Source organism: Lutjanus erythropterus, chromosome 11, assembly GCF_056507025.1.
Source record: "Lutjanus erythropterus isolate fLutEry1 chromosome 11, fLutEry1.hap2, whole genome shotgun sequence".
Taxonomy (NCBI): Eukaryota; Metazoa; Chordata; class Actinopteri; order Lutjaniformes; family Lutjanidae; genus Lutjanus; species Lutjanus erythropterus.
The window spans coordinates 38,431,637-38,452,417 of record NC_139327.1 but is presented as its reverse complement, the minus strand read 5'-3'; the positions used below and the strand labels follow the sequence as shown (position 1 = coordinate 38,452,417).

At 40.9% G+C, this 20,781-nt stretch overlaps 1 protein-coding gene across 4 annotated transcripts in view; it reads left to right on the top strand.

Moving 5' to 3' along the window:
• Positions 1 to 20,781, top strand: part of dbn1 (drebrin 1) — a 144,900-nt gene that overhangs the window by 102,710 nt on the left and 21,409 nt on the right. For all 4 annotated transcript variants that reach the window (XM_084730058.1, XM_084730057.1, XM_084730056.1 and 1 more), the window contains exons 2-3: positions 13,228 to 13,283; positions 18,678 to 18,790. In XM_084730058.1, coding sequence (XP_084586184.1) covers positions 13,228 to 13,283; positions 18,678 to 18,790 — 169 coding nt within the window. The remainder of the gene's footprint in view (positions 1 to 13,227; positions 13,284 to 18,677; positions 18,791 to 20,781) is intronic.

The following is a 20,781-nucleotide window of genomic DNA, read 5'->3' as shown; positions in this document are numbered from 1 at the left end:
GCGCTATCTCAGCTCCATATTACTCGTCTTGTTTTCCCATCACAGCGCTCACACTCGTGTCTTACTCATGGGATCAGCGTGCAGATTTCTACATTCCCAGACCGACAGGAACAAGAGTCACGGCTGTTCCCTAATGCCCTCCTCCACTCCCCTCTGAAACATTACCCATAATTCTCATCCTCATGTCTGTCTGCCTCGTTTCTTTCGCATTAAGTCACCATGTAGGTTTCTTGCTCGGTAAATCACGCTGCGTTATCCGACCACAGGAATAACAGTCACTGCCAGCGTGCTTAATCATCCCCCATAGTTCTCTCTGTCCCATCCCACAATGCACTGTGTCTGTCTGCCTGCTCCTGTCTTCACAGCTCTTTGTCTGCAGCTACAGTCTCTGTTCTGAGCAGCTCTCTAACCGCACATATTTCTCTTTTCCCTCTGGCCGTTAAAAACCCAGGAGGAATCCGAACTCCACCAACCCGAGGATAAATATTGGATTTGTGTTGGGAACAAAGCGTGCTTCTCCTCTGAAATTGGACAAATAACCGAGAGAAACACTGTACGCACTACAGTTGTGTCTGTGCCTGATCACAGGGTCTGTTTTCACACTCACTTATTATATTGTATGCCACTAGACGCAGTCGATGGTGTGTTTAGTTGCACTGCGCAAGATTAATGTCATACTCACTGTCACTTCTGTGCAAAAATGCCTGAGAGAACTTAAAGGGAAAGTTGTTGTAATTTTGCATGCAGAATAGATTTGCAAAAATGACGTCTGTTGATATGGAAAAGTTAAATTAGAAAAGCAGCAGGAGTACCAGTGTAGGAAGCCAGGCAATGTACCACTGTAGGCAGAGTCAGCAGGAAGTCGTATTTTAGACGCCTACATAAATCTATATTGGTTTAAAGGTGCTATATGTAGGAATTCTAGTTTTAAAACATTCAAAAATTTATTCAAATTATCTACAGTAGTTAGTAGTTAGTTGGTACACTATGACACTGTGAGTGGGTTGGACTCTGGGTCACTGTCTCTTCCCCTTTCTTGTTATATCTTCAACTACCCTATAAAAAATAAAGGCATATAGCCCCCAATAATATTTTTAAAAACACCCAAAATCTACAGAATGTGAAGAAATAACAGTTTCGATGTTATGTCAGTGACGTCTACAACCAGGGTCCAGACCTTTGAATTTTCCTCCTCCACCAAGTTGGCTGTTTCTCTGGTCAGGCATCATGACATGTAACTGCGGTTTCTCGAAACAAAAAATAAGCAACCAATCAGTGCCTTGGGGGGGCGAGTTAATGATTAGCCAATCAAGCTAACACACTAACTTTGTGACAGTCCACGACCAGAAGAAAATGTGATCGATCAGCTGGTTGCATTTACATGCGCTTCCAGAGGGGTATACTATGAAGCACCAAGGCATTTTGGGAGACCTCAGGTTGCTATTTTAACTGTCTTTAGCCTGATATGCAGCTACTAACCAGTTAGTCTCGATAATAGAGGGTCTTTTTTCTGTAGAATGTTTTTTTTTCTGTAGAACAAAGAAAATCAGTTGATCTTCACACTTAATGACTCATTAAAGTAACATACCCACCCTTTAAAGACTCACTCTCTCATCATAAAATTACAGACTGTGGGGGAAAAAACAAAGCTGTCATGACAGCCAGTGCTGACTCAAAATGACGGTGGTCTCTAGTGATTGGTTAGGGAAAATCAAATCCCACCACCCCCAAAAAAAATCCTGTAGAGTGGAGGCCACATCAGACTGAATTGAGTCGACAGTTCAGGCTGGTATCAGGCTGAGACGTCTGTGTGTTGTGCTGCAGAGATATCTACTGAAGTTAGCATGCTAACCTGCTAGCCCCAGGCTGTCCTGTCTGGCCTTTTTGAAATGGCTAAAATATGTTGTTTTTAACGTCGGTTTTTCTGTAAATCTCCACAGTACCATATCAGCCTGTTACTGTCGCCTGCTGGGTTGCGGTGCCCGTTGTGGCGCTGCTCTGTGCCAGCATTTCTTGCTGGGTCCCCCTCAGCTTTGGCCTGAAAACCTCCTCCTCCCAGCAGTCCAAATCTCCTGAGCCAGAGGTATAAACTGAGCTAAAGAGAGCTACAGTTAGCAGCAGTTAGCTGTTATTTTAGCTTAACTTTCTGATGATATGCTGCCTCCTATTTGTTTGAATCCAACTGGTGGCCAATTATTACGTATAGCTCCTATTAGTATATGCTATATTTAGAATATTTTAACCACTTTAACTTGCTGTCAGACAACCTTTTCCAAAGGGAAACTGAAGTGATATTACTCATTATATCACTGTCTCCACAGCCACTAGACTCCTAACCAACAAACTAACCAATCGAGGCAGTGATAAGCAAACACCTCCTGTATTCTGTGAGATAAAATCACTGATTTCACCAGTGGAGTCTGGTTGTGCAAGATATTTGACTTATATAACAGAAATGTCCTTTTTTGGAAAAGCTTGTCTGACAGCAGGTAAAGCAGTGGAAGTATCCTAAATATAGTGCACACTTAAACCGAAGTTGATGTTTTGTTGGTTGCTAAAACACGTTTTGCTGCTGACCCTGTCCACAGCAGTACATCGTTTAGCTTCCTGCACTGGTACTCCTGCTGCTTCTCCAAACTGGGGGCATGCCGACCGCCATCTGCTGTGGATTCTCTCTGACTGAAGCGGGGTTGTATGAGTTCCTTACACAACCCAACTTCAAAAAGTTCCAAACTATCCCCTTTAATATCCCATAGTTTTCTACTGACTCAACTTTAATTTTCTAAATGAGCCTTGGCAGTCGGCTTCTCTCCCGTGTTTTGTCTTCACTGAGTCAGTAGGAAGCCTGACAGCAGCTCGCGGAAGCAAAAAGCTTTCTGGCTCTGTTCATAACATCAGCCTGGTGTCTGGTGACGTGCGTCCAAGAGGCCTGAAAGCAGAACGGGTGCAGACGTTTTCCATTTTTCCCCACCAGGCCGGAGCCTTGAGGGGATCTGAACCTAAAACTCTGGCAGCGTCATCGCCTTGTTCTGCACTGAGACTGTGGTGCTCTCAAGACTACTCTAACCTCTGCTAATTGGCAAATTAGGCCAATTTTCATCGGGTCGTCATGGCAACTGGTGCATTCACACGCTTAGTGCTTTAGAATGTAAAACTGATTTAATAAACACACAAATTACTGAGTCTCTTATAGTGATTTAATGGTTCAGTCCTGTTCTCAAGCTCTCTTCAAAAAATCTGCAAGACTTTCACTTTCACAAAGTGATTCAGCGGATCTTCATTACATTCACTGACTGCAACTTCAAAATCCTGGACAGGTCGTCCTCTCCTGTTGCCGATGAAAAGATAAATCCAAAAGCAACGACACTAAATGTCACTCTGACATGTTGGCCCACTTTAAAGGTACAGAAGTTTGAAATATGCAAAATAAAACCGCCAGATACAGAAATATTCAAATGATACCCTGCAGGTCTCTGTGGGTGCTAACAGCCAAAAGATATGACCTGTGTGACTACATCTGAAGCCCTGCAGCAGGAAACATCAGCAGCGCCATCTGCAGTCTGTGTGTAGCTACACACCTGTATGGTGACAGTGAACTGTGATACTTGTTTGTAAAGAGGTCATTTTGGTTCAGTTCTTGAGCAAAATGTTAAAGTTACTGAAGGTTTTATGGCCCCATTCCTACTTACTGTACCCTGTTTGATAAGATTTAGTTGATACTGTAATCATGTTTTCAGCACAGCTGTGTGTGTTGTTGTGTTTTTGTATTGTGAAATATGATGCCACCGCGCATCTTTACACACTTGACCGTGTGAAGGAGAATCTGCAGACACAGATCAGTAAACCAGGTCAGCAGAGCCTTTTGAAGTTGCGGTGTGAGTCCAGCTGGACCATACACACACACACACACACACACACACTCACACTGTAAGTTGTGTGCTCACCTGGTGTGTGTGTTCTGCCCTTCAATTCTCCTCCACCCCCCCCCCCCCCCCCCCCCCCGTCATCTCCATCTTTACATCGTCGCTCCCCTCAGGTCACAGACTGCTGTTGCAGAGATAACGATGGGGGATGCTGCGTGGTTGCCATGGTGACACGCTCCCTGCGGGATGTGTTGGGATGGTTTATCTTGCCAACCTCTTTTTTTTTAACAGCTCCAAAGTCAATGCCATGCACCGCTGATCTTACGCACAGGGCCTGAACAAAAAAATAGAAACATCAGAAATTAGACGAATCTGAAGCAGCTTCACTGTTCAGATTCCTCTCAATTCAAACTGTGTTTCTTTTGTCTGTCAAAGCTGCTAGTTTTGTGCTGTTTTGACTCAAGATTTGGTGCCATTTTGCCTCTTAAATAATACATCTCTGAAGGGAAGTTCTGCTATGAAAACAGTTTTACAGATGACATTGTCCCATGTTTGTTGAGACTGGGTTGCAGAGATGTTTATTCAGTCCTGGGCCGTCCTGTTCCTGTATATGAGATTCAGCATGTTCCTCCACTGTTTTTCTTTATTACAGGGTTTGTATAAAGTCTTGAAAGTTTGGGAAATGCTTAATTATAACCGTTATATTTTTTAAGGTGAGGAATAGCTTGAATTTCACCATAATCTGGTGTTTTACCTGCACAATCACAAGATGTGGAAATGTTTGTTTTAGGTCCCCTGAAAGTCCATGAAAATTGTTTAAATTTTTCCTTTAAAAAGCTGTACAAGCGATATTAATAATGTTTGGAATATTTGAAAAGCCCTGTTAGTTGCCTCTCAGTCCTGAGAATCTGACAGTGCGAATCAGCATTCATCTTAAAATAGCTCTGAAGCTTCTTCATGCAGAGACTCCTGTTGTTTTGATGGACTAAGAGGGATGAAAAGATCCAGTCTGCTTCACGTTTGTGTGCTGCATCACAAAGCGCACACGCATCAGAAATGTTTTTTAATTTGTGTGTGTGTAATACACCACAGAGAAAGACTGACAAAAATAAACGGGAGAAGGAGGAAGGACAGAAAATAAAAATGTTCAAAATATTGCAAACAGCATGAGAGGTGTGGATTTGAGTGACGTGACTTGGACTCGAGTCAGATTCAAGTCACAGATTTGATGGCTTTAGACTCAACTTGACAAAATTTTTTAAAAAAAGACTTGCAACTTGACTTCAACTTTAACAGCAATGACTCATTGGACTTGAGCCTTTTGATTTGAAAATAGTTGATACCTTCCCTCCAAGCCCAAAAATTAAAAAGTCTGTTATTTAAAAATTCATTTTCCTTAATTTCCTGAAACAACTGATGTTTACAATATTCATTGTCATCACTTAATTCCTCAGATCCACTTTGGCTGAACCAATTCCACAGCATCCAGTCAAGTTTCAGGAGAGAACCATGACGAAATGATACATTACTAAGCTCCAGTTGGAAAAAAATTATACCAAAGATAATTTTGTTTGCGCACAAATACTAATAGGTGGTCAAAATTAATTGCAGAATGTAAAATGTGAGACTTCTTTATTCCAGCTTCATTTGACATTTAAAGTTGTGCAAAGAACAAATTGAGGAATGGAAACAAGTCGAGGCTAATGGTGTGTTAAGCGTACCTTAGAAGTTGGAAGTCGGAACTGTGAAAGACGTCACACCTGAGTTGAGTGCATTCCAGTGCACCAAGTTGGATTTTTATTTTTGTGCTTGACAACAACACGTTTGTTACATGTTTGCACGTACAAACACCTTGGCAACGTGTTCACAGATAGAACTTGGACAGGACATGGACATACTGTGTGTTCAGCTGATCTTAGGAGACACAAAAGACAGATGTGCTAATAAACAGCTTTGACTTTTGTTGATGTGCATAAAAGCCATCTTGGATTTTTGTGATGCTCCGCTGACTTTCCGAGCAGAAATGGGGGATTTCAGCTAAAAATTTCCAACTTGGAACTCAGACATTCCAACTTCACAGTTCAAACAGAACGCAAAATAATATTAACATAGTTAACAAGCAAATGCTTAGCTAACATTAGTTTAACGGCTAAATGATTTTGTAAATCAATCAGGCTGGAAACTGACTGTTTAGGACTTGGGACTTGATTTGGGACTTGAATGCAAAGGCTTGAAGACTCGTGTGACTCTGATCAATTTAGATTTTCCTCACTGAGCTTTTCTTCATCATTGTACTGCTGCACTTTAATTGACCCTTATTCAGCCCCGCCCCTTTTTGCTATGTTCTCCAATAACAGTTGACATTGGTACCCAGCAGAACCTTTGTCAACGTTCTCCTTTTCCAGTGAAAGCAACATATAGGGTCACAATGATAGCTTATTAGTGAGATAATGATGTAGATTAGCTTGCTAGTTAGGTAGCGTTTTGCTAACATTAGCTAACTGCAGATTATTACTATATACACTTTATAATCATCAAAATTAGTTTTCTTTTCAACAGAGGGCGAGCTTAGCACATAGCATGTCTAAGTACAAGAAACAGGGGAAGAGAAAGTTGACTGAGGTTTTTTGTGGGGCACCGAGGTTGCTCAACTGTCACTGGGATGCAGAGAGAAAAGGGGCGGGACTTAGGAAAGGTAAATTATAATACATATGTTGGTGACTGTGTATAGCGGAGCTCTATTGACTCTAATCATTCAAAAAACAGATGTTAACATCATGCTAACACCTCTGTAGCACCTGAAGATGACACAGCCACGCAGAAACCAGAATATGAATGATTAAAGAGATCAGTTATATTAATGGATCTCTCAGATTCTCTCTCTCTCTCTCTCTCTCTCACACACACACACACACACACACACACACACACACACACACACACACAGCCTCCTACAGTAAAGAACAGATTAGAGAGGAAAGCTGTTGTGCCGCCTCCAGTTAAAAGCAGTGCACCGATTCTTCTTCACATCAAAGGTAGCGTGGGCTTACACACACACATGCACGCACGCACGCACACACACATGCACGCACGCACGCACGCACGCACACACACACGCACACACACACACAGTTCATATAGCCTATATAGTACATTTCCCATATGCTCAGTTGGGTCGAGATGTGTCACATTTCCATACTCACTGAACCGTTCAGTGAGTGACCTTATAGCTACATTAACTGTACAGTATGTGTGTGTATATTTTAGGGTCGTCACTGACTTCTGTTTGAACATGAGAAAAAAACTGCACTATTAAGTAATGATCTGTTTAGATTCAAACCTCACAGCGTAAGTGCCTGTAAGTGCTTTGGAGAGCAGTCCTGACCTGCTGCTCGCTGTGTTTCCCTCCACAATTGCAATATAGCTACGTTCACCCTGCAGGAAAAAAGATTTTTTTTTTTTCACACAGTATTAACAGCACTTATCATCACATGGAATCTGATATTTTATCAATTCTGATCTGGCCCACTTTTATATGTGGCTCTAAATCAGATACAGGTCAGATTTTTGCAATGTGACCTCGGCAGAAGGAGTCTATGATGATGCATTACACGCATGGTTAACGTTGTAAAATAGTTGCAGTTTGGTTAGGTTTAAAGGGATAGTTCAGTTTTGTTATTTTTTTGAAGGTGGGTTGTTTTAGCAGTTGGCAGTCGACACGTCCCCCATTTGGAGAAGCAGAGACGAGTACCAGCATGCAAGTAAGCAATGTGCTGCTGTGGACAAGATCAGGAAAATGTGTATGGTGGTAGATTGTGAATTTCACCATGAGATCAATATAGTTTTATTTTTTTCATAATACACATCTCAAATTATTTGTTGATTATATTTTAGGATTATTAATCTGAATCTGCAAAGAAATTAAATAAAAGTTGAGATAGTGGACTAAAAATAACAATAATACCCTCTGAATTGTAGCAAATAAGAAATATAAAGTATCAGAAAATGGAAAATACTCAAGTAAAGTACTATTAAAAAGTACAGTACTTGATTAAATGTACTTTACTTCATCCAACACATCATCATCACCCTCATCATCATCATCATCACCACGTCAGTCTCCACATTCATGTCTGCTTTTCTCCTTTTCATCCTCTCATTCATCATCCCCTTCTCCACTCTATTTTCTCTCCTTGTTTCCTTCCTTCCTCTCCTCCTCCACTTACATGCTCATCTGTGCTCACACACACACACACACACACACACACACACACACACACACAGAGAGAGAGAGAGAGAGAGAGAGAGAGAGAGAGAGAGAGAGAGAGAGAGAGAGAGAGAGCTGTTTCTAGGTCATGGGGGCTTTATATGAATAATAAACAGCTGTCTTCTTTAAAGAGAATTATTTATAGAGCTCTCTCTATCGTTCTCTCAATCTTAAACGCTTCCTGTGTTTCTTTCTCATCCCCTTCTCTCCCATCCTTTGTGTGCACCGTTGTCTTTCTTATCTGTCATCAGTTTGATCCCTGACTTTTGCTCTCTTTGTTTTTTCATCTGTAATCCCCCCTCAACCTTTCTTTTTCTGCCTGCAGGACTTTGCTTCTCCGCCGGTTTGTTGTGATTCTGCTACAACTATACCAGTCTCTGTAGTAGTTGTGGTAGTAGTAGTCATGTAAAGAGCTACAAAGTCATCAGTCAGAATGTTGCAGTGGGTGAATGAGTTTGAGTCCTGACCTCTGTAACCTGAAAGTCAGTTATAACACTTTGCTCACTTCAGTTTTTAAGCCACAGTTTGGTTAAGTTTTAGGCTAGTGACACTTGGCTGCTTGTTGCTGTCATGCTAGGCTGTGTACACGAGTGGGTGGGTGTAAATAGCACAGTCCCTTGGGATCTCAATCTCATACAAGTACACAAGGTATCCTTTAGTGTATGAATGAGGATCATCAAACCATCCTGTCAATCCATTATTAATATTATGGCGCTGTGTTCTCAGGGTCCTAAGTTCCCAAAGCCCCATGTTCATAGGATGTTCTCAGGGTCCTGTGTTTCCAGGGTCCTATGTTCCAAGGGTGCTATGTTCTCATGGTCCTAAGGTTCCCAGGGTTTTATATTCACAGGGTGTTATGTTCTTAGGGTTCTATGGTCCCAAGGGCCTGTATTCTCTGGGGTCTAAGGTTCCCAGGGTCCTGTGTCCATAGGGTCATAGGTTCCCAGGGTCCTATGTACCCAAGGGCCATATTCTCAGGGTCCTAAGGTTCCCGGGGTCTTATGTTCTCAGGATCCTAAGGTCCCCAGGGTCTTATTTTCTCAGGATCCTATGTTCTCAGGGTCCTAAGGTTCCCAGGGTCTTATGTTCTCAGGTTCCTATGTTCTCAGAGTCCTAAGTTTTAAGGGTTTTAATTTTTCAAGGTTCTATGTTCTCAGAGTCTATGTTCTATGCTAACCTCTAACCCTAACCCATTATGTCCTATATAGAGCAGGGGAACATAGGAATGACTCCTGTTTAGGCAGTAGATGTTCATTCACTCTGATATGAAGCATCCAGCCTGTTCTTATTCCAGCTCGTCAACCATCAACAGCTTTTACTGGCTGTCTGGGTTTGGGATTACAATAGATACACTTTGTTAAGTGCATCACTTTTTGCAATACAAAATCACTTTACTTAAGTCACATTTTGTACCTTAAACTTTTAATTTAATTGAGGGATATGAACCCTGGTCTTCAGGGTGAAAGTCCTGCGTTTGTCTGAGTCATCTATCCGCCCCGCCTCCCCAATATGCCGACTGTCTCACTCTCTATACTCCATCGACAGCCTGTTGCATCAGCGCTGAGGGGCGGTGACAAAACGTTGGTGTTTGACAAGTTAGGGTGAGAAGAGGCTGAATTAGCCTACGTGGTACTGAACTAAATGTACAGTGACACAAACATGCAAATATAACATTTTCTCCTTAATTTAAATAAACAAATGTTACTGCAGAGATCCTGGGATCTTGTGAGGCTTTGTGTAACATTTATAGATGTGGTAAACTGGACTCTGCTTGTTAAAGAAGTGATGTGTTCTTGGAGAATTTTCCTTCACAGCTGCATGTCCTCTTGTAGACGTGTGTTTGTGTGTGTGTGTGTGAGAGAGAGAGAGAGAGAGAGAGAGAGAGAGAGAGAGAGAGAGAGAGAGAGAGAGAGAGAGACGGGTATTACCAGTCGGGCTCAGTCCAGATGACATCATGCTGTTTCAGCCTGAAGCTTATAGTCTGGCCTCCGTCTGACTTTCTGCTGACCTCACCTCCCCTCCCCTCCCTCCACCCTGTCTCTTTCTGCCGAGTCACTCTCTGCTTTTCCTCTCTCTTCCCTGCTGATTTCTCAGCTCTCAGCATCACCAAAATCCTCCTTTTCTCCAGTCGTCTCTGTTTATCCATCCTCCTTTTTTACTCATTTTTATCATAAGAGAAGTAATATAGAATGAATCACAGTGTTTGTTTACAATATCTTCTGCAGCATGTTTTCTTTTTTCATATTTTTCAACGCTGATGTATCTCATTCATCTATGAAAACATGTTTTAAACAGTTTCACCACGTTGTCAATCTTTGATTTGTCGTCTCTGGGAGAAGACCAGGCTGCATGTTTTTTTCTTGCTTTCCCGAGAACATATCTCGTTGAGCAGGGATTCAGCCAGGTCCTCTGCATGCTGTCCAAGTACCCCAGTCTCTTGGACTAGGCTGCCAACTTCATACCTAGCCAGAGACTACGGATGAAAACTACCCTTTTGGCTAATTCTGGCATAGTTACAGTAACGTTTATTAATATGCACACTAACCGAGAAATAAATAAATTAAGTTACCGAGCTGGAAAAACTTGATGGCCTCAGAGGCACTTCAGCTGAAACTAACTTCTCTGCAACCCGCAGTGAAGAAACTGGCAGAAACCACTAAGTGCAGGGCTCACACCAACTTCCAAAGCAGTTCAGCACTTTTCCTCCAGAAGTTAAGATAAATGGCCCTATAATAAAAGATAGCTGACATATCCTTCTGCTTTTTTCCCCCAGTAGTCTTAGACTTTTTCCTTGGTAGGCTGTGGTAATTTTCCAGCGGAACAGTTAATAAGAATACTTCTTTTTTGGCATTTTGGATTGCAATCAAAGTTTGAATTTGGTAATTCTGTTACATTTGTGTAACACTATTTAAATTTTGCTTGCTGGGAGACTAATGATGATGATATTTCAATTGTGGAGTTATTTGGCATTAAATGCATGCTTTTTAAATGATATAGCGTGATAATAATCAATATTAATATTCAGAGAAGGCAGGTAGAGTTAGTGGTTGTAGAAGATGCTCTGTCATTGTCACGTTTTGCCTCACCTAAGTGTGAAAAGTACATGCGTATGGGACGTTGCACGTAGACGGGTGGGTAAAACAGAACTTTTCACACTGGTGAGTTTAGTTCCTGTGTCAGGGAAAGAGTCAGCGCTGATCAACACACATACACACATTTCTGAGCTTTTGTGCTGATTGAGAGTTTGGTGAAGAGTTTTATAGTAATAATAATCTTCAATAATCTACAGTGCATTGCTCTCCGTTTATAATCTCCTGTTTAAACCCTGATAGATAGATTAAAAGGTAATTTCTCTAACCTCAATCCCAGCATGCATTTAATACGAACAGAAATCCATTTTGATCACCGGCGTCTCCTCCTGTCGGTTTTTCAGTTTGTACCCCACTTGTAGTAAAGAAGTGAGAATCCACAGACAGAAGAAGAAGTAGTGTGGCTTCAGACTTTGTTGTTTTGTTGCAGTAAATTCATTCTAACCTGCAGGTTAATGGATTTTACAGCTGGGTGATAACAGAAGGTCAAACTGCTTCAATCTGGAAATGTCGGCTAAACTATAATCTCTGCCACCTTCGTTTAACCTCAGCCACAGAGGTCATGGAGTGTACAATACATCGGGATGTGGGTGGGCATGCATATGTAATTGATTTTATATAATGCAGTGAGTATGTGCCTGCGCGCACTGTGGGTGTGAGTCTAATTGTGAGTCCGTTGTACTGGACAAAGATGGTGGAGAGGGCAACAGAGGTCAAACTGAGAGAGAACAGCTGCTACAGTGTGAAATATCAACACTTTAGACCGGAAAGTGAGGACATTTTGTCCAGTTCTCGCTTCTTTAAAAGGCTGTTTGAGAGTTTAGACTTGGTTATAGGGTTAGAATTAGTCTAAGGCTAAGAAAACAACTATGTCAATGAATGTCCTGCTTTTCTAATCCAGGCAGAGGCAGAGGCAGAGTTCCCACAGTCATTAATCAAACCAAGTAATCTGCTTTACAGACACACACACACACACACACACACACACACTTGAGCAGATAAAGCAGCTCTATCAGTCATCCAAAAGATGTTTGCAACACTTGTTTCTGGTGACGGCGGGGGACTCAACCTCTGTTATTTTTCTCAAACGCCGTCATTAGGAAGCAGCTGATTTGGTGACTTGGTCTAAAGCGGCATGGTTGTGCTTTTTAGTCACACTGCAGTGTTTAAGGACAACAGTGAACCATTAGTCTGAAATACTGCTAACATGTGAGATGTTGATGTAGAAGAGATTAAAAAAAAAAAACACTTCTAAGCTCTTGTTCTGAACTGAACTGCACTCGTAGTTTGTTTGAGAGGGATCCACTTACAGTTCTTGGTAATTTGTACCTCTTGTTCGAGTGCTACCAGTACTGTGTAGTAGCCTGTTGTTGCTGAGATGCTGTGTTTAGTGGGCGCTAATCTTTTTTTCCCAATGTTCCTTGGATTCTGTGTTCCCAAGGTCCTAGGTTCCAAAGGTCCTATTTTCTTTGGTACCTAAGTTCCCAGGGTCCTAAGTTCCCATAGCCCTATGTTCCCAGCGTCTTAAGTTCCAAAAGTCTTATGTTCCCAGCATCTGAAGGTCCCAGTGTCCAATGTTCTCAATTTCATAAGTTCCCCAGGCCCTGTGTTCCCAGGGACCTAAGTTCTATGCCAACCTCTTGTCCCCACCCCTATCCCATTATGTGTCATATAAATCTGGGGAACATACAATCCTGGGAACATAGGAATAACAGCTGTTTAGCAGGTGTATGTTTACCATGTTCTCCATTTTAGCTTAGCGTGTTAGCATGCTAGCATTGAATACAAAAGGCAGCTGATGGCTGATGGGGACGTCATTAGTTCATCAGGTGTTTCATCATAAACCAGAATTCTTAACATCAGCATGTTCATCGTGATGAACATCATGAACACATTAAAACGCTGACGTTTGCATTTAGCTCAAATTAGTGCTGTGTCTAAGTCTTTTTGCTTCTTGCTTTTCGCTCAAATGAACATAAAAGTGACACATACATTCTCTGTCTTTCAGGGCCTTGTACACATATGAGGATGAGAGCAATGATTTGACACTGTCATCATCAGGAGGTAAGTTCCTGCTCTTCTGTCATCGATCCAGTCCGAGAATTTAATGTGACATCATGCTCTTATTCTCTTCTATGTTGTAATGAACATGGCTGCCTGTTAACATGCCAGCATCATGCGTGGGGGTAATTTGCTGCTGCAGACCTGCGGCGGTGAGCTCTGATGAGCTCTGTGGGTTCTGCTTTTGCTTTGGGGCGAAAATTAACATCTTCTTTGTCTCCTGATTGTTACGGAGCCATCGCAGAGCTGGACTCATTATTACGACAGTTAATGACGCGCTGCATGATCATTACAGCTTAATGGGACTCCATTTGATACACACACATACATCACAGACTGTCCTCCAGAGTGTAATAAAACCACTGCAACATGGTGCTGAAGTATACATGTAGACATAAGTGTGCTGTTCATATTTCTCTCCAAACGCGACCCAAGTCAGAAAGAGTAGTAACCGAGCCCAACCTGAACACGACAGGCACGCTGCAGTCAATGTAAGATGAGGTGATGACTTTGTGTTACCCTGTCATTGCAATTTATAAAGCACTTTTCTGGTATCAAACCAACAGTGTGACATTCACCCATTCACTCACACACTCTTCACCCTTTCATTCACTCTTCAGGTTCGCTCCACAGGATTGCATGAGCACTCACAGGTGTGCTACATATACATGGGTCACATGACTAATTATCACAGTTATTTCACTGTTCTTTTCCAACATTTTTTCTTTAACATTGTTCAAAAACGAATGAAGAAGCCGCGGTGCAAAACGCGTTGTTCACTCTTAATAAAATCGCGGGAACTCAGTTCGGTGTGCGATGGTTTATGTTGATGACTTTAAATAACTTAAACCCCGGTCTCCTGGGTGAAAGTCCTGTTTGAGTGTTTCACCCACTCCAACTCCTCCAAATGTTTACGTTCTTGCTCCTTATACTTCTCCTGACATACTTTGTCCCTCTAGGGGGCGCCGCCTAACGATAAACTGAGATATCAGTCGGAATAGAAGTCGAGGAAGGAGAACTAGTGAACCGGCAGCAGGGTTGTGGGCACCCAAGGCTCACTGATGCTCAGGGGGTGCAAAGACCAGCCTGTCCGGTCCGATCCTACAGAAAAGTTACTGTAACACAAATTTTAAGTGAATGAATAGAAAGGTCAGACCAGTTGGAGTGCCTGTTCTGATCCCTGTCCGCTCCTGAAAGTGCCTGCAAACAAAAGAAAGCAAATTTTAAAATGTGTATATACCAAAATGCAGTTATTTTGTCTCATTTATGGAGCCAAACTTTTTTTTTCCTGATGAAAGCGAATTAAAATAATACGTTGGCCTGTCAATTTAGCCTAAATACATTTATTTCTGATTTATAAAGTATTTAAAATGTGTATGATCTCTATAAAATGTGTCAAGATAACACAAGGTGATGCAGAAATGTCAGTAAAAATGGTCAGGAATGTTTAAGCACAAATTAACTCTTCCCAAGATTATTTGTTAGGACCTAAATTGGGTTGTGATGATCTGTCATTTTTAAAAAGTGATTCACCAGGAAAAAAACAATTTTGGAAACACTGCTCTATCCTTAGGCACGAGACAAATCTGAACAGTTAGAGTGCAAAGAGAGTAATCAAGGTATTTCTGAGAACAATAAACAGGTAAATATACAAGTTAATATAAACACAAACTGTAACTCAATAGGTCATAACCAACATGTTCCACTATGATTTTAATATACTCTTCTGCCATCAGAAGGACAAAAACACACAATTCACTGTAGTAAAGTTGTGAAGTGAGAAGAGTATTTCTCCTCACTTTTCTTTTAATGATCTCAATGTTTCTCAGCACATAAACACACGAGTCTCCTGGACAATTGGACCGTATCACAGATTTATGTTGGAACTGTCATTTTTGAAATATTTCAGCTGTTTCTGAAAATTTTTACTTTTACAAATGACTCCAAAGGCTACAAGAAGTTATCTTTATCTGCTGTTGCTATGGAGAAGAAGCTAGCCAGGGGCACAAATTCACTTGCTGCTGCTAAAAACAAAACACGTCGCCATAGCAACTGAATTCATCCAAAACTGACCAGTTTAAACTGTTGTTTGTGTTTCATCAGGTTTTAGTCTTAAAAGACACAAAGCAGAATCTGAAGCTCTATGGTTGGATGTTTGTGACTGAAACGCACCTCAGGAGTCTTTAATCGAAGACTTCATCATATTTTCTAACCTTACAGGTCATTTCCTGCACGGGTTATTAAAAAATTTCATGTCGATCCAGGCTGTAAAGTGCTCCAACTCTCAATCACTAAACAATAACTGTGTTCATCCACCTGTTTTTATGAAAAGTTTCAATTTCAATTTGTGAATAAAAAAAATGCCACTTGGCTGACGTAGCAGTGTTGGTTCACTGATAAAAACAAAATGTGACAAAGGTCACAGGAAGCTGATTGAATAAATGATGATGCTCATGAATCACTTCAGTTACTTCCAGTGAAGAGCTGAAAACATCGTCTCTGTGTGCAGCGATGAGGAGACTTCCTCACATTCATACAGGAAACGAACAGAAATGTTTGATCTGCATCATGTTGCATCTTGGATCTCTGACCGCAGCTCCTTTAATAACGTAATCTTGTCGCGTCCGTCTTGTTCTGCAGCGGTTTAATGACACTGACTGGAGAATGAGCTCCACCTGCTGTTTATCTTTTTGTTTTAATGATCGTGTGAAGCCAAAATATGTTTGGAGTGAGAATGTGAGAACCAGGCAACATCTCCCCCTGTTGGCCATTTAAAATCACCTAATGGAACAAAGTAAGGTTATCAATATTTATTTTATTGTCAATAAAAAAGCCAAAAACACACAATTTTTATGGCAGCCATATTGGTATGAAATATTAGTGTGAACACAGGTGTTACTAATGATACTAATTAAGGTCCCATTCCATTTAGTGTAGCAGTGAACCAACATGCACAACAGCAGCACCCTGACTCTGCTTGACCTGAGTGGAATGTGACCTTCATTAGTGTCACTGATAACACAAGTGATTACAGTATGAAATGTCAAAATGGCCGCTGGGAAAAAGATCTATGGATTGATCCAAGGATTGTGTGTGTTCCTCATGTGCCTGAGCTCTAAAATACATCAATGAGCCACACTGTTGCAGTGGGTGAAACATGTATTGCTCCGCCACTGAAAATAGTCCCCAACAGACGAACGGTTTTCTTCTGTTTTAGTAAAGTTTGTTAAAAACTGCAGTGACCAGCTGCTTTTGGAAATAACTGAGCCTTTTTTTTTTTAATAAAAATGAAACTATTTATTTTAGAGGTTTTTCATAATTTTTGAGCCATGAAGTCAGACAGACACATTCTTGGCTTTGGTCTTTTCATGAGATGTGTTGGTAATATAAAGAATGTGCCATAAACACAATAGATTGAGTTAAAGACTCGGCCTCGTCTTGTGGTTTTACTTTGATTTGCTTGTGATGAGAACCACAGCTTATTCTGTGAGTCTAATGTAATCACATCAGTGGAGAATTCCTGAATGTAAAATCACCGAATCAAGTGTCTGCATCACTAATGCTGCAGAGATGCTGCTTGATAAAGAGCCTCTTTCTGCCAGAGTTTCCTTCATGTCATCAGCTTTTCCCGAGAGAGACGTGAATATTTCAGCAGTGATGGAGAGGAAACACAGTTTGCTCATCTGCACTGTAAACCTCAGAGGAATCTATTTTCAGATCAGAGAGCAGAAGAGCGCGGTCATGTTGGTGTGTTTGAACAAGCGTGTGTGCGTTTGTAGACATCTCTGACATCAGACAGTACGGAGACATGAAGAGCAGGATCATAATCTGAGGCCCGGAGCATGTTGCTGCTGATCTGCCAAAACAAAAAATACACAAGGCAATCATGTCCATTCTCTGTTTGGAGCTAAATAATATATTTTAGACATCTAAAAAGCCAAATGTCTCTCCAAACCAACCAAACTCCATTCGCAAAAATGGTAATTTTACCTCACAGAACACAGGAGTAGCTGTTGTAACGCTGTCTCGATCAGTTAGTTTGTTCGTGTTACTGTGTTTTAAAAGGTTAGTTCAGAATCACTAAAGTGACACAGTAACCCAAATGAACAAACAGATCGAGGCAGTGGTAGACCAGCAGCTCCCATGTTCTCTGAGATTAAATTACTGTTTTTGCCAATGGAGTCTGGTTGAGCAAGAGAGAGCAATATTTGGCTTCTATTACAGTGTTTTTCTGTTGGAAAACCCTGTGTGACGGCAAAGTGACGCAGGCAAAATATTCTAAATATAGTGCACACTTGATTTAATAGTTGTCTAAAATAAACTGTCAACAGCAGTGCATCACTAAGCTTCCCACATCGGTTCTCCTGCTGCTTCTCCAAACTGAGGAGCGGCAACCACCACCTACTGTACGTGATACACTGATTATGGATAAATACCTCACACAACCCCACTTCAAAAAATCTGAACTGTCCCTTTAAGTAAAGTTCATAAGTATTAAAAGTTGTGTTTAAAATGTATGTTAGTATGCTGACAAATACATACAGTGGAGTTCGAGTATAAAGTAGCATAAAATGGAAGTATGCAAGTAAGATTTCAAGTGCCACAAATGTATTTAAGTGCAGTAATTGAGTAAATATTGAGTCCAAACGTCCAACCTGCCATCCAGCCATTAAAACTCAACAAATTAAGTAACTGTTGCTGCAACTTAAATTGATTTCTTAACCCTGATAACACAGTCTTAGTAATTTTCATTTTCAGGTTGTGTCTTAAAATTCAAGAAATCTCAGAAATTTCCCAGCAGAAGTGTGTGAAGTGAGTGGAGAGGGTGAAACTTTTATTTCCACAGTCAAGATCAAACTTTTTCAATCATTTCTGGTGCCTCCTGTGAATTTCATTCAGTCTTGACCATTGCCTAATCCAGACAACATTTATTAATTTCCTTTTTTTTTTTGCTATGATCTCTGTTTCTCTATTATTTGTAATCAGACTTAGTTGAGTGACTCACGTATGAACTGTGAGCGATCCTGAAAAATGTGTTTCATTCCACAAATAAGTGGTGCAACAGCAGCATAATAACTGAGAGTCTGACTGTACAAAGCCTCAGTGTTCCCAGACAGGATTTAGGTATTTTGAATGATTGTTTATTCCAACGTGTGCAGATCCAGATGGAGATTGAAAGTTCAGAACATTGTCTGTTTAACACATTCAGAGGATTGTCTAGTCTTGGCAGAGTCGCATTATCTCTGATTGTTTTCTAGTGTTTTTCATGTGCAGATTAATTTGTTCATCCTTTACCAGTTTGCGTATTTCGATCAGGACGTCCACAGCTCGTCCCTGACGGAGGGATGACCGTGACTGCTGTGTAATAGTCCTGTTGTCTCTTCTTCTGTGGTGCAGGAGGCGGTCTGGCGGAGATCACGCTGACCTTTGACAACGCCAGGGTGATGTATGGCTTCTGCAGCCTGAAGGAGCCCACCTCCGCTCTGCCACGATACATCCTCATCAACTGGGTGAGTCGCCGGGTCAGGGAGGAGACGAGAGGGGGAGGGGCGGTGCGTGACGCAACACCTAACACCCCGGGCAGTACGCGCACACACACATACACACACACACACACACACAGAACTGTCCTCAAAAGCATCACCAGGGAATATCAGAGTCATTAAGGGTCAGAGCACATTTTTAATCGAGCAGTTTGTTTAACGAGGACGCACCGTGTCGGGGACGTGCAGGACCTGAAACCAGGTTTTGTCATCCAATCACTAAGCCGCTGCATCAGCAAGAAAAGTAACATCAGCAGCAGTTTAGAGCTGCAGGTATACACTCAGTGGTCACTTTATTAGATACACCTGTACAATCTAATGCAATTCAAAGCACCTGTTCTGTTAAATTCAGGTTATATTGTAAGGTTTTAATTCAGTTACATGTTGTAGACATGTAGTACAGCACAAAACCTAAGGATCCCTCCTCTGTTTCTCTTCAACTCTTTTGGTCTTTATAAATTAAACTGACTTGATTTATGATGGGAAACTAGTTTAATATGAACTGTTGTTCTGGCAAAACAAAAGACAGAGTGTGACGGTTCATTTTGTGAGGGGACAAGTTTTCTGAAGCGTTATTTCCTGGGAGAGGTTTTGTTTTTATTAGTTTGACATGATCAATGAGAGAACATGTATGAGAACATTTAATTTAAAAAAAAAAAAAGAGCTTTAAACCGGACTTTTTTTTCCCCAAAGTGTGACTTGTATTATCTCTGTGCTCTGTTGAAAATGTTCCTCAATGTTCCTGCCAGAAAAGAAAAAGTCAGCTTCTTCTGACAGCCGGAAAACAAACTTTCAGATGAGGCATGCAGTCGTCCCTTTGCCTAAAACTGAAACCAGTTGGCTGCAACAACACAAACATTTAAGTGTCCACTTCAACCACTCCTTCTCTTTGTAACACACTTTAACAGCAGTTTATGAAATGTGATCGATCGATGTGTATCTGCATGTGACTAGGATGTGTGTCACATAATAATAATCCCTTTATTAATATAGTGTTACAAAGCGCTTTACATAAGATTATTTCGTGAAATAAAGGGGGCGATAGGAGCAGTTAATAGCATATAATTATAAATAATAAAACAATAAAACTTGACAGTAACATCAATAAAAATCAAGTCTAAAATTGTGAGTTTTTAAAAGTAAAAAAAAGACGACGTTTCTCTGATCTGCTCCAGCAGGTCGTACCACAAGTGAGGGGTCTGAACAGCAAAAGGCTCGGTCACCTTTAGTTTTAAGGTCTGAGAGAGAAATTTCCAGGAATGACCGACTGGAGGATCTCGGGTTGGGCTCGTAGGGGGTCAGGAGGTCAGATATATGTTCTGGAACTAACTAATCTGTTCTGAGGTGGACTGGGAGCTGATAAAGTGATTTTAAAATTGATGTAATGTGATCTGAACCACAAAAAGCGTGACTGAACAGCAGAGTTGAGGCTGATCGAAACTGAGGTGGAACTGAGATCTGTCCTAAAACCAGACGAGGTGGAATCAAACACTGTAAAGCAGAATAAGTTAGCAGTACTCAAAATAACTGAGGCAATCACTTTCCACAATCAGAAACTCAAGTTTACCAGAGTTTAAATATTTGGAGTTACGGTTACATGTCATCTTTGATTACAGCTGAGTTCAAATAATTAATTAAGACAACTCAGTATAGTAATAAATAAACTATTTTATAATTTATTAAAATATTTGTGTTTTAATGACCTTTTTAGGGACCTTATTCCATCAAAAGTTATGAGTTTAATAAACACTAAAGAAAGAAAATTCTTAAGTTATTTTCACTACCTACAAATAACTCATTGGAGCATTCAGTTTTAAATTTAAAAATTACGCTCTTTAAAACCTCCAAGTGACCTAAGCAAAAAGATAGTTAACTGTTATAAGAGTTATTAACAATTCATAAACTTCCAGAATTGAGTAGACACAACTAGCTGATCCCAAAGTCGAGTAAATTCAGAT